Source organism: Scyliorhinus torazame, chromosome 9, assembly GCF_047496885.1.
Source record: "Scyliorhinus torazame isolate Kashiwa2021f chromosome 9, sScyTor2.1, whole genome shotgun sequence".
In the NCBI taxonomy this organism is placed as follows: domain Eukaryota; kingdom Metazoa; phylum Chordata; class Chondrichthyes; order Carcharhiniformes; family Scyliorhinidae; genus Scyliorhinus; species Scyliorhinus torazame.
Window position 1 is genome coordinate 50,274,749 of NC_092715.1, and position 14,954 is coordinate 50,289,702.

A 14,954-nucleotide genomic window follows, 5' to 3' on the forward strand; every position below is an offset into this window, starting at 1 on the left:
CATTCAGCTGTGACTCAGCTGGCCGAACTCTCACCTCGGAGTCCGAGGTTGTCTGTTCAAATTCCACTGCAGAGACATGAACACAATCATCTGCACTGACAGTCCAGAGCAGGGCAGAGGTGTTGCCTTCCAGCCAAGTCCTTAAACCTATGACTCAATATCAAGGTCACAAAAACAGATGACCTGGTCGTTATGTTTGTGAAGGTTTGCTGTGTGCCCGCTGGCTCCTATGTTTGTTATAACATAGTGATAACGCGTATATTGGCTCTATAATGCTTTGGGATGTCCTGAGGTTGCCAAAGGCACTATATAAATGTAACTCTTTCTTTCTTAAGGACCCTGATGGATGTGTACTTCATTTGTGGCAATGGTACCGCTGTAGATCCGGATGTAGTTAGAGGGTAAGTTTTAAAATTTGTTAATTAGAATTACCTTTAATGCAATTAAGGTCAGCTTCATATACAGCTCTTTGAAGAAGACTTACAGTCAAGAAGGAGTTTTGTTTTCATAAATTCCCTTTAGGATTACAGCTGGTGAGGTACATGTCTAAATCTGAGCCAATAAAATTAGAACTGGAGGGAAATAAAGCTTTGGGCTTTGGTAAAATTGTGGAACTATTTGACGAGGCATTAAGCACTTATTTCATCACCATGTGTAATCAAGCAGGACCAGGATAACATTTGGTTTGCATTTTACTTTGGCAATAAGCAAATAAAACTCTTGTTCAATTGTTAAACAGTGTGGTCTTAATTAGTGCGAAATTTTACATTGTTCGCCATGCCAACGATGTGGTTTATGTTCTTTTCAGAAACAGCAGCATTCAACATAAAATTAAAACATGGAGCAGGATTAGGACTTGATCCTGATTCTGTAAAGTCTGATCGAACCCAAGCTAGGAACAGCTGAGCCGGTTATTGTTCAGTAAGTGCTGCTTGACAGCCCTGCCGACAATACCTTCACAACTGTTGATAATTCAGAGTAATGAGCTGATAATTGGCCAGATTGTATTTGTCTTGGTTTTTTTTTGTGTGTGGACAGCACAACCCTGGGCAACTTTCCAGTGCCAGGTAGATGCCAGTGATGTAGCTGCACTGGAACAGCTTGACTAGAGGCACAGCTCGTTCTGGAGCACAAGTGGTCATCACTGCAAACGTCATGTTGTCAGGACCCATGACCTTTGCTGTGTCCAGTGCACACTCACCTATTCTTTGGTATCTTGTGGAGTGAATAAAATTGGCTGAAGTATGTGATGCTATGAGCTCAGGAAGAAGTGAAAATTAATTATCCACTCGGCACATCTGGCTGGTTGCAAAGACTTCAGCCTTGCCTTTTGCATTGATCATATGTCACACTGATCTGACACAAATGCAATCCGATACAAGTGCGGAACACATGTTTAGCAGGGTTAGGATCCTCCGCCAACACTATTTAAAGATCAATACAGGTCTGGTGCTGTTTTTAATCTACTGGCGTGTGCTGAAATTTCTTTTAGTTTTTCCATGAGATCTGGGCACAGCTACTATGGCCAACGTTTATTGCCCATCCCTAATTGCCCTCGAGAAGGTGGTGGTGAACTGCCTTCTTGAAATGTTGCGATCCACGTGGTGTAGGTACCCCCACAGTGCTGTTAAGGAGGGAACGCCAGAGTTTTGACACAGTCACAGTGAAGGAACAGCGATATATTTCCAGAGTAACCTGTTCCGCTCCATTTTAAAATTCTGTTCTTACCAGAACATTTCTTGGAAACGGAACTAGTCTGTGATTGGGTATGGAGGGATTTCCTTTGGCGGCACAGTAGCACAGCGGGTAGCACTGTGGCTTCACAGCACCAGGGTCCCAGGTTCAAATCCCAGCTTGGGTCACTGTCTGTGCAGAGTCTGTATGTTCCCCCCGTGGCTGCCTGGGTTTCCACCGGGTGCTCCGGTTTCCTCCCACTAATCCTGAAAGACATGCTGTTAGGTAATTTGGACATTCTGAATTCTCCCTCAGGTTAGTGAGGACAAGTCACTTTTCCCTATTTTTGGTCACTCGCCGCCTGCCTAAGGCCCTGTCGGGCCGTAATGACCTTTATGGATGGCCAGCTTGTCTAGACGGTATGACCTTTAGGGACGGCTAGCTAGGTCAGTAGCTGTGTTAGCAAGCCACTCTTGGTGATGGATATTGCAGTCCCCCAGTCAGAGCACATTCTGTGCACTTTTCACTGTCCGGGTTTTCTCCCAAGTGGTGTTCAACATGGAAGAGTCCTAATTCATCAGCTGAGGAAAGGGCAATAGGTGGTAATCTGCAAGAGGTTGCACCTCTGTTACCCTAGATATTCTTTACACTCATCCGCCAAATCCTCTGGCTAATGAATCCTTAAAACTGGTCACCATCCCTAACCCTTGTGGGTAAGCATCCTTCAAATGCAATCCTTTAGGGAATCTCTTCACATTTTGCCCAGCTGTTCAGGTGCAGCAGAGAAGAAAGTGAAGCTTCTGGTCTTTTATTGCAATTTATTGATCTTTTTAAAAACTGGGTCCTACTCTGTGTTTTTTGTTTCTTCCAATGCATCTTTTATTGCCTAAGCATATGTCACATTAAAAATGAAAATGGAAGTTTGCTAAATATGCTTTTTCCTCATCTAAATGATTGATGGTTAAAAGAGTTGAGCCTTTGGTTTTGTGATTAAGTAACTAAATGTGAGTTTGGCGCTTTCCCCGGCTCTGATGATTTACAGTGATTTCTGTCTCTATTAAATATGAGCGCATTCCAATCAGATTGGAAGGATTATTGGATGTGACTGAATATCAGTGTCACTGCCAGAGGATCTTTTTTCAGCTAATGTCATCGAACATCTATGGACAGTACGGTGGCACAGTGCTTAGCACTGCTGCCTCACAGCACCAGGGGCCCCGAGTTCGATTCCGACCTTGGGTGACTGTGTAGAGTTTCCACATTCACCCCGTGTCTGCATGGGTTTCCTCCAGGTGCTCCAGTTTCCTCCCAGTCTAAAGATTTGCAGGTTAGGATTAGCCATACTAAATTGCCCCTTGGTGTCCAAAGGTTTGGTGGGGTTATGGGATAGGGCAGGGAAGTGGGCCTAGGTAGGGTGCTCTTTCGGTGGGCCAGAGCAGACTCGATGGGCTGAATGGCCTTGCTCTGCACTGTAAAGATTCTATAATTTTTACAAACAAATCATTATTGAGCAGTTACTGGCAATTCGCTGTATCACTGTAAGCCAGCATTAATCCTCACTGAACATTAATTATAGAAGAAATTAGGGTTGGATTTTGTTGTAATTGATTAAGTTATTTTTGGGTTAAATGCCTGGATAACAGACAGATTAACGGCATTGGGTTCATAGTTTATTGAGCAGCTCAGGATGTGTGTGCATCGTTAGCAACGTTCCCGAACCTTTGTAACCATCATCCTGCACTGTCGGAGGTGCCGTCTGTCAGCCAAGACATTGAAAGTAAGATCCCATCTGCTCCCTCAGGTGGACATAAGATCTTCTGGCACTATTTGAAGAAGACCACAGGAATTCTCCTCAGTGTCCTGGTCAATGTACATCCCTCAATCAACAAGACTAAAACAGCATTTCCCCTGGTGCCGTCACCTTTGCTTATGGACAGGGCCCTGTCCTTGGCCGAGTTAGGGGAGGGTAAGATTTTGGAGGTCTCGTGGCAGATGTTGAAGATTTTGCAGGCATCGTTGGAGGAAGTAAAGAGTAAGGGGGAGGGGGAGCTGGGCTTGGTCTTGGGAGAGGGCAGTTATTGAGTGAGGCACTTCACAGGTCAACTTCACCTCCTCATGTGCAAGATTAAGCCTGATCCAGTTCAAAGTGGTGCACAGGACGCACTCGACTAGGGCGCGTATGAGTGGGTTCTTCTTGGGGGTGAAGGATAGGTTAGTGGTGCTCTAGGAGCCGGCGAATCACATGCACATGTTTTGGTCTTGCCCCAAGCTTGTTAAGTCTCGGGGTCTCCTTTTTTGATAGGATGTCGGGGATTTGGGGCTTACCGATGGAACATGCCCCATTAATGCCCATTGGTAGCCATTTTGGAGTTTCAGACTTGCCAGTGCTGCACATGGGGACAAAGGAAGATGTCCTAGCCTTCGCCTCACCAATAGCCTGGAGGTGAGTTCTGCTTCAGTGGAGGTCCCTGATGCCGCCTAAGGCCTCGGCTTGGTCAGGAGACCTGATGGCATTTTTGCACTTTGAAAAGATTGAGTACACCATGAGGGGATCGGTGGAAGGGTTCTACTCGAGCTGGCAGCCCTTCATCTCTTTATTTAGGGGACTGATTTGGGGGGGGGGGGGCGTGTTTGTCTTTCTGTTAAGGTTTTGTTTTCTCTACAGGGGGAGGGGAGTGTGGACAGGGGGCGGGGTTGGGTGGGGGTGGTTCTGGTATAATACTGTGTTGGGATTTGTTGTATTGTGGTTGTTTTTGTTATAATGAAAATCTAGTTTGAACAAAAATATTTTTAATAAACAACACTGAAACAGATTATCTGGTCATTATCTCACTCCTCATTATTGTCACTTTTCTTTCATTGATGAAGATGCTTTGGGTTATGTAGAGCCATTCATGATGCATTCTAATGTGGCCGTGGAGCCTGTCGGCAGATCTGATGGCTTTCCACCGTCATTAGCATCCATCCCGTGGCAAGTGGGAGCTCGCCATGTGGAGAGCTTGTGGGTTCTCAGGGATAGTCCCTCGTTCAAAGGCACTCAGCAGGCCATTTCCCATCAATACTTATCTGTGCCTGAGATCCCCCTTAATCCAGGACCTCAGGTGGGTGCACTACCGGCAGCAGCCACCACTTGCCCAGTGGTGCTGGTAAGTACAGAAGACCTACTGGCCTCTGATTGACTCTCATTGGGAGACAGCTGAGACCTCCGTTGCCTTCACAATATTCTTATCTCTGGCTGCTGGCTTTACCACATTACACCAGTGACTACACTTCAATAATTGACCATAAAGTGCTTTGGAACATCCTGTGATCATGAAAGATGCATTATGAATACAAGCCTTACTTCTTCTCTCCCTGTTCGTGTCAAATGCATGGTTGAGTCTATTGTTTTTGTTCAAGGATGCAGGCCTTAGCTTCTGGAGCATTAACTTGATGTACTCCCTTGGTCGCAAGATCATTTGTTTCACGTGCGTCTTTAGTATGAGCTAAACACACCCTATGTATAATTAATGTTGGCTGAGCAGACTCATCTTTCTTGATCTGAAACATTTGTACAGTTAAGTAAGACATTTATACTTTCCTGTAAATGGCTACAATTTGCCTGTTGACCTCTGATTACCTGTCATGAAGCTACCCTGTACCATGAAATGTACTTTTATCATCTGCTATGCAAAGGACCCTCCAAAAGAAGATAGAGAGGATCGTTTAATAATTTCCAAGAAAAGCTACCAGAATATAAGAAAGACAAAGATATCTGGGAGCAGGATTCTCCATTGCCTGACATTGATATCATAATCGGCGACGGACGGAGAATCCCTGTTTACGACCGAATCAGGGGCAGCGCCTGTTTTCGGGTGCCCCGCTCCCTCCAAAACAGCGTCATCGAGGAGTACGCCGCATGCTGTTGGGACGGCCTCAGGATGTTACCTGAAGGCCCTCCCCCAATGCTCCGCCCCCGATGGGCCGATTTCCCGACGGAGTGGTTCACTTGTGCTCTCAGTTTTCGTGAACCTGGCTTGGTGGCTGCGGACTGTGTCCAGCGGCACCTCAGCCGGAGGGGAGCTGTGCAGCTGACCGGGGGGGGGCTTCGGCCCCAGCTGGGGTGACTGGCAGGGGGTGGCCCAGGGGTGGCGAGGGTGTGTCCAAGGGGGCATGTCTGGCAGCTCTGGTCCACGCGCAGCCGGCAAAATGTTGTAGGGCGCAACCCGGCAATTCTCCGGCCGTTTATTTTGTGTTTTGGGTGGCGCAGCTGCTAGCCCCTCACCGATCAGAGGGTCAGTTACCGATTTTTTCATTGTAAAACTAGACACTTCCTCTGGACACAGCCTCTTCGGAGAATCCAGTCCTGTTGCTTTTGGTCCACCTACAAGAAACTAATTCTCAGAGATTATCTCCAACCACCAACTGGAATGGGGGAGGGTGCTGGGGTAAACATCTGTAACCTTAATTTCAAGGAGGAATGCACTCTAATAAATCTGCGATGTATGTTTTTTCTCCATCCATGAGATGTGTGCGTCGCTACCAAGGCCAGCATTTGTTGCCCATCCCTAACTCCCCTTAATTCACAAGTTGCAATGATCTGCTTTCTTGAACCCCTGAAGTCCATGGAGTGCAGATAAATCCACGGTGTGATGAAGCGAGTTTCAGGATTTTGAGCCAGCGACAGTGAAGGAACGATGATTATGATGTCCTGGTCTTGTTGCATATGTAAACGGACTGCTTCAGAATCTGAGGAGTTGCAAATGAAACACTGCAATCATCAGCAAACATCCCTACTTCTAACCTTATGTGGAGGAAAGGTCATTAACGGAGCAGTTGAAGATGGTTCAACCTAGGACACTCCCCTGAGGAACTCCTGCAACAATAATCTGGGGCTGAGGCCGAGGAAGACAGATATCTGATTTACAATGGAATCAAGGGTTATCGGGGGTATGGTAAGCAGTCATGATTTTGATGGCTGAACAGGCTCGAGGGGCTAAATGGCCTTCTCTTTTTTCTTATTGTAATGGTCTGAGATAATTGTCCACCTACTCCAACCAGCTTTCCCCTCCTCACTTCAATTTTGCTCAGACTCTTGGATGCCATACTCGTTCAAATGCTGCCTTGATGTCAAGGACAGCCACTCTCACTTCACCTCTGGAACTCAACTCTTCAACTCCAGGCTGTAATGAGAACATAAGGCATTGGAGTACACCACATGACCAATTGAGCCTGCTCTGGCATTCATATGATCATGGCTGATGTTTGGCTTCAAATCCGCCTTCCCACCCACTCCCCACAGCCCTTGATTCAATGAGAGGCCAAAGATTTGTCATCTCGGCCTTAAATATATTCAATGATGGCTCATCCACAATCCTCTGGGGTAGACAACTCCACAGATTCTCAACCCTTTGAGTAAAGAACTTTCTCCTCGTCTCAGCCTTAAATGGTTAACCCCTTGATCTACCCTCTCAACCCCCCTTCATAATTTTGAATGTTTCAATGAGATCGCCTCTCATTCTTCTAATCTCCAGAGATTATAGACCCAATTTACTCAATCTCTCATCGTATGAGAACCTCCTCATCCCAGGGATCAATTTATGAATCTTTGCTGAACTGCCTCCAATTCGAACATGGAACCTTTGTTCAGATCCCGGACAAGAACTCACCTATTTGCAATTTGTAAAATTGAGTAAATGTTACTGCACCACAGGAGTTTGGGTTTCCTCCGGGTGCACCGGTATCCTCCCACAGCCCAAAGATGTGCAGGTTAGGTGGATTGGCCATGATGAATGGCCCATAGTGACCAAAACGTTTAGGAGGGGTTATTGGGTTATGGGGATAGGGTGGAAGTGAGGGCTTAAGTGGGTCTGTGCAGACTCGATGGGCCGAATGCTGTCCTTCTGCACTGTATGTTTAATATTCTATGTGTGACCCATCTTTTATGTTAAAACAAACTTTAATTTAAACACAGAATTAACCACATCAGCAACAAAGAAATTGCTTTACAGTTAACAGTTACAACACTTCTTAAGTAAAAGAGAAAACCTTAACTCACTTCCTAAACAGGCCACGATATCCCAATTAAGCAAACCAATATATTTCAAACACCACTCATGAATAAAGTTAACAGCCAGGGTTTTACTTGCTTTTCTCTGTGCCGAATATTCGGAGAGAGAACTTGGACCAGCTTCCTTTTCAGACCAACCTGGCTCCTCCCATTAACTAAATCATCTGTACCCAAAGCATAAGGCATTCTTTTGTTTCTTCTTACAAGATGCCCCTTGACTTGTTTACCCAGGAACAAACATATTACCCCTCATAAACTATCTACACCCCGGGGGTCCATCAAAAGTAAATAATATTCCATTAGCTATCTATCTATAAACAAGTAATGGCTCTAGAGATCTATTAGCAGACCACTTCACCTACATTTAATGATTACCCCACTTTTATGACACCTTAATCACAGTTCTAGGAGCTACACTGTCTGCATGCATCTTAACCCAGGTTTTAATAACAATACTGCAAAAAATATAAAACATAGCAATTTCTTACTTTCACCACACCTTCCTAAGTATGGAGACCAACGTTGCCCACCGTATTCAAGGTGTGGTCTCACCAAATCTTAATACAACTGTAGCAAAACCTTTTATTCTTGTACTCCAATCCTGGCAGGAAAGGCCAACATGCCATTTGCTTTCCTAATACTGTACCTGCATGCTGACTCTTTGTGTTCCTTATACAGGCACACAGGAGTGTCTTTGAACATCAAGATTTATAAGTTTCACATCTTTAAAAAGATGTTCTGCTTTTCTATTTTTACGACCAATGGGAATAGCTCCACATTTACCCACATTATACTCTATCTACCATCTTGTTGTCCACTCATGTAATCTGTCTATATTTCTTTGTGCCTTCTTTGTGTCCTCCTCACAGCTTATATTCCCTACTATGTTTTTACTTTCAGCAAATTTAGATACTTTTCTCACTGTTTAAGTCATGAATATAGATTGTAAATATCTGAGGCACTGAGCCTTGTGGCACTCCACTTGTTGCAGTCAGTCAACTTGAAAATGCCCCCATTTATTCCTATGTTCTGCTTCCTGTCAGGTAGTGCTGACAAGGTTCAAGCTGAGCATCAATCAACAGGGCATTGTGAAAGTGTTGCTTGATGGAACTGCCGATGGCACCTTCCATCATTTTGCTGATAATTGAGAGTAGACTGATAAGATGGTAATTGGCTGGATTCCTGCGTTTCGAGGAAGGCAAATACCTGGGGAGTTTTCTAAATTGTTGACTGGGTTGTAGCTGTACTGGAACAGCTGGGCTGGGGCGCAGCTAGTTCTGGAGCACAGGTCTTCAGGACTACAGCTTTCAGCCAGTATGTTGTCAGGGGCTCATATCCTTTGCTTCATCCAGTGCTCTCAGCCATTTATTGATATCACGTCAAGCCAATTGAAATTGGCTGAAGGCTGGTTTCTGTGATCTGGGGAACTCGGGTGAATGCTGGGGTTAATTGAAATGTGTCAGCGTAGCTCTCAGACTTTCTTCAAATCAGCCCCCAGAGTTCTTATGACACATTTGGCAAAAGGAAAGCAATACATTTGGTGTCAAAATCTATTTAATAAACATCCCTAAGTCCTGAGGACATCTTTGAACTGGTGACGCATGCATTCTTGAAGTCTTTGGGACTTTGTGCTTCGTTCCCAGATAGTTCATCAAGGTGCCTCACATAAATATGAAGAAATGTGACATGTTAATGTCTCAAAGAAAGCTTCTATTAAAACCTGGAACAATGACTTCTCAGACTAGTAAAAAATTCCTGCTGTATAGACATGCCTTCATGGAGTAATTAACATAAAAACTATATGGTTTAATTATTTACATGCCTGTGTACCAGTACAGTACGTAAATAGACAGAATAAATCATATAATCTTGGCTCATTCCATATTTCGTTTTAACTGAAAATAATTATCTAAACTTTTTTTCAGTCGCAACGACTTCATGTTTTTTTAAATAAATCAACAGGATATATTCCATGTCCTTGAGAATAATTGAAGTCTTTTTGTTTTTAGGCAGATGGAACAAAATGTTTCTGTGCTCTCCAGACTTATTGACACAGGTTTGATAACTGTGGTAAGGAAATTTAATTTTAATTGGTCTTCATTTCTTATTAGGCTATATTTATAACTATTGTATTTCTGGAACTGCAAATCATATTGGAAATTATTTGACCTCTCTCACTCATTCCAGGGTTCTCGCTCCTCTCACCTGCAATCTGACAACAAAGATGTCTTGTACAGAGTGATTTTTATATTAGTGGCTACCAACATCATTTCGATTACTTTGGCTGCATTTGTTCCAGTGTGTGTCAGGCAAAGGTCAGTTACTATAACCAATTCATCAGGAATATGATAGCCGAGCAATAGCAATGAGAGACATCTTTCTATGAATAGTTAATTTGAATATTCCTGAAAAAAAGAGACATATTGCGGTACCTTTGTATCTTGTATTCATCAGGACAAATGCAGGAGAAAGGTGTGCTAGGACCCTTTAGCACCCTTTCCCCCATCATATAAATTGGCGTGATTGTTCAAAATTTGGCATTCTTGCATTTGTCCTGATGAGTGTAAGACGAAAAGCTTCGACAACATGTCTCTCTTTTCAGAAATATTCACCTTCTGTTACCACAAAAATGATTACTTCCTTCAGATAAAAAAACTTTTCTTCCATTTTAAAGGAGGTCTTACTTATTCCACTCCACCAACAGAGAGAACAATATGATGAGGATGACTCAAATGTTTGTATAATAACATTTCGCGCAGTACTTTCCGAGCCTGCGCTTTATAAAGCAGAGTGTGGGACACAATTGTGAAGTTATCCTTCAGTTTTCTTTCTTCTGTCACTAAGTTGCAGTCAGGATTTAGTATTGTTGCCATTTATTGCCCTCTCGGTCCTTTTTCAAGTGGCTGAGCTTTAGGTCTGACCCTTGACCGTGGGAGGGAGAGAATCTCAACATCAGGATGCTTATTGTTTCCGTTGGGCAAACCAATTTCTAATTACATTGTCAAGCCTAATCTGCCCTAGATGTATGCCAGCTGCCAAGCTGGAAAACAGCTTGTTCTAGATGGGTCGTGTGTCTGCATATAAAAGACGTTGGTTCCTTCTGTATCCAAATTAAGGTCCTAATGCTTTCAATGGAAACGAAAATCACGAGAGATGCAAAACGGTAGAATTGTGGATAGCACAATTGCTTCACGGCTCCAGGGTCCCGGGTTCGATTCTGGCTTGGGTCACTGTCTGTGCGGAGTCTGCACAATCTCCCCGTGTGTGCGTGGGTTTCCTCCGGGTGCTCCGGTTTCCTCTCACAGTCTAAAGATGTGCAGGGGAAGAGGATTGGCCATGATAAATTGCCCTTAGTGTCCAAATTTGCCCTTAGTGTTGGGTGGGTTTACTGGTTATAGGGATAAGGTGGAGGTGTTGACCTTGGTTGGGTAGGATGCTCTTTCCAAGAGCCGGTGCAGACTTGATGGGCTGAATGGCCTCCTTCTGCACTGTAAATTCTATGGTTTCTATGAATTTGCTACTGTCTGTTTTATATTGTTGCAGAAAGTCAAAATGAATTGCTTAGTTTGGAATCAGGTGCAAATTTGACCAGTTTGCATTATGTTTCTGAGTCCAAATCACTGAAGTTAGTTATAAATAGGTAGTGATCAGAACTCTGAGTGCTGTGGCATTTCACCCAGCATCCATCGCCAGATGTATCTCCTTCAACACCTGCTGTTTTCCAACTTATTATGTGACTCCAGGAATTATTCTGAATCCCCACAAGGTAATGCTTAATTCATAACCATTCATCTGGAACTTTGTCAAGTGTGCCTGGCAGTCAAGGCAGAATATATTGAAGGGTTTTCCAAAGTCTGCTTGAGATATCGCTTTCTGTCTTTACCTCCTCGATTAGTCTTTAGGGTGGAATCTTACCAGAAAATGGCAAGGTGTCAGTTCTGGTGAGCAAAAAGGTGCGCCGGCAGTCTTTCAAAATGGAATTTTGAGCCTCTTAAACCAAAGTGTTTTTCATATGTGACTCACGCCGCGCTCTTGGTGGCCTCCTGCTGATTCGCTCGCCCCGGGATAACTTAATCACTGCAATCACTGGGGAGCTCCATGTAAATGCTTCTCCAGCACTCCCCAGTACTTGTCCCAGATCTAGTGCAGGTGAGATAGCAGCCAAGAAGCTTGCTCCAAGACTTTCCGAGGGAGCCCTGACCAGACTTTTGGATGGAGTTGAGCAAAGGCGGGACGTCCTGTACCCACACTCCAGGAAGTGGCCCACGAGCAAGGTGACCACCCGCCTGGGAGGGTATTTTGGCATTAGTCAGTTTCGGCTGTCTGCAGAAGAGGACGGGGAGCAGTGCCGTAAAAATGTAAATGACTTTCTTCATGTGACCTGAGTAAATCTTCCACCTCTAGTCTTTCAATGTGTCATCTCACCCACCCATCACATCGCCAAAGTGATGTCTCACCCAGCAACCTCGCAGACTTTTGCTCCCACTCTGAGCCCCTAACCAATGATGTGCCCCGGGGTCCAGTCATCCCCGAGCTGATGGAATTGCAAACGCAGAGTCGTTAGAATCAGGAAGGGATGACAAGTCGACTGGAGGAGATCAATCGCCTTCTGGGCGAGGAGATGGTGCCATCCTAATGTAACACAACAAGGCCAACACTGCAAGGGTGGCATCCGCAATGAAGATCTTGGTGCAGGACAGGCACTCCATGGCGAGTGATGTCCCTCCATGGCTCAGCTCATGACTTCCATGGCTGATGGCATGACCTCCACGGCTGAGTGTATGATCTCCATGATACATGGTTTCAACAGCATGGTACAGGCACTAATGGGAATCCGCAAGGGTCAGCGCCAGAGGTCAGCGGGGCTTTTGGATCTCACTCAAGCTGCATCTCTATCCCATGAAGGAACAAAAGGACCCCCGGGCACCCAAAGAGAAGGAGATTGGCAGGAGTGCAGCCTTCCACCAGGGGACCCTGGAGTGTCCAGCCCATCTGATATACCCCTTCCTGTGAGTGACACACCTCCAGCCCTGTACACCAGGAAGGGCAGCACTGCAACACGCTGCTCGTATGTACGCCCAGACACTCTAGGTCCAGGACCCCCAGGGTAAACCCACCAAAATCTTCTCAGGCAACAAAGTGTGTAAGACAGCAGACCACGTCAGCCTCAGCTGTGCATCCTGGGGACACACCTAAACAAAAGTGTGAGGATTAGGAAGAGTAAGAAACTGTAGGCACCTAGTAGACATGGATGAGCAGAGTCACTAGTTAAGATTTGTCAGCACTATACATAAACACATGAACCTAAACATCACTTTGTTCACCAGCAGATCCTCCCTGTCATTTCATGGCCCTATCCTCTGCAAACTCCCGTGCACACTAGGCACTCCGGTTTCCTCCCATGAGTCCCGAAAGACGCGCTGTTAGGTGAATTGGAAATTCTGAATTGTCCCTCCGTGTACCCGAACAGGGGCCGGAATGTGGCGACTAGGGGATTTTCACAGTAACTCCATTGCAGTGTTAATGTAAGCCTGGTGTGACACTAATAAAGATTATTATTATTATCATCCCTGTGCAGTATGAGAGTGTCAGCACTATGTCTCTGCCACCTCCCACACTGATGGTGTTGCTCTGTTTCTCTGATTATGAATATGGCGGTCAATATGGTCGCCTTCCTTAATCCTAATTATGTTTGCTTTAGAGTCGCCAGGTATCTCTCGATACCGCCACAAGGTTCAAACCCGAATATGATCAAAGAGCCAATACACCAGTTAGTTAGTTCAAAGTCAATACTATTTATTTACCCACACAGTAATATCTACTCATGCACAAAGTACTACAAACTAAACTATCTCTAATGCTAACGCCTATACTTAGCTTCGGGTGCCCACTCAGTCAGAGGAACAATGGCCGTTGTTCAGTTCTGAGGCTGTTGGGTTCAAAGTGGTACAGGAGAACAGCTAAGGTCGTCCGTCTGGTAGCGAGCGTTGACCTTGGACATACTTGCTTCTGGTGCAGCTGGTGGATGGGTCTCTCTGCTTTGAGAGCCAAATCCAGAGAGTGATTCTTTCGTGGGGGTTCCTTCTTATACCCAATGGGGCTTTGCGCGTTTAGGCGGGCCTTAAACTTGGCCCCAGTTAATTGGGCCGCTTCTCGATCACTGGTATTGATCTTGACCAATAAAGGTGTGGGTGCCCTGATGGCTGGGCGTGTCTTTCGTGGCCGTTGGCCTTACTTTGTTTGTGCTTTCGGTTTGGGGAACTGGCGCCGGGATGTCTTGAGCAGTATCGGTTGCTTGAGTGTCTTTCCTTTGTTCCCGGAGATGGGCCATCAATATGCTAATTGACCTATAGTTTCAATTCCGTCTGAGAGCTGTTTCTCCAATATGCAGACAGGCTCTGTGCCTGCTTGTTTTCCTAACATTGGCCACAGTTCCCTACATTCTTTGCGAGCGTTCATTTTGTATTCTGGAAGTGGTCATCCCAGATGGCTACACTGGCTTAGTAAATACCCACTGTTCTGGCAGCACCCACGATCAGTCCTCTTATTGAGCCTTTCTTCTCCAGTGATGAGGATGCCATGGGCTGACAAAGTGTACAGAGACTGACCCATCCCAGAGCTTAGTTTCAGGAACACAACAGAATTCCTGATCTTGAAGGGGGCCGTTGAAAATAAGAGCTCAACCGCGTCTCTTAACGCAATGTTCCATAGAATCCCTACAGTGCAGAAGGAGGCCATTTGGCCCATCTAGTCTGCACCGACCCTCTGAAAGAGCACCCTACCTAGGCCCACTCCTCTGCCCTACCCCCACAACCGCGTAACCCTCACCTCACCTGGACCTCTTTGGACACTAAGGGGCAATTTATCCTGGCCAATCCATCAAAACAAACAGGCAGAAAGTGCAGGGATCCCTCGTGGCCGTTCCCCGTCAAAACAAGTATACCGTTTTGGATGCTGTTGGGGGGGATGACCTACCGGGGGAAGGCCCTAGCGGCCAGGTCTCTGGCACTGAGTCTGGCTCTGGGTCTCAGAAGGGAAGGGGGGAGAATAGAAAAGCAATAGTTGTAGGAGATTCAATGGTTAGGGGAATAGATAGGAGATTCTGTGGTCGCGAGCGAGACTCCCGGAAGGTATGTTGCCTCCCGGGTGCCAGGGCCAGGGATGTCTCGGATCGTGTCTTCAGGATCCTTAAGGGGGAGGGTGAGCAGCCAGAAGTCGTGGTGCACATTGG

The 14,954-nt window shown here is 45.5% G+C and overlaps 1 protein-coding gene across 2 annotated transcripts in view; it reads left to right on the forward strand.

Moving 5' to 3' along the window:
• LOC140429187 (cadherin-related family member 2-like) overlaps nt 1–14,954 on the forward strand; it is a 313,290-nt gene that overhangs the window by 269,358 nt on the left and 28,978 nt on the right. For both annotated transcript variants that reach the window (XM_072515860.1, XM_072515861.1), the window contains 3 exons: nt 336–401; nt 9,733–9,793; nt 9,911–10,038. In XM_072515860.1, the coding sequence (XP_072371961.1) occupies nt 336–401; nt 9,733–9,793; nt 9,911–10,038 (255 nt within the window). The remainder of the gene's footprint in view (nt 1–335; nt 402–9,732; nt 9,794–9,910; nt 10,039–14,954) is intronic.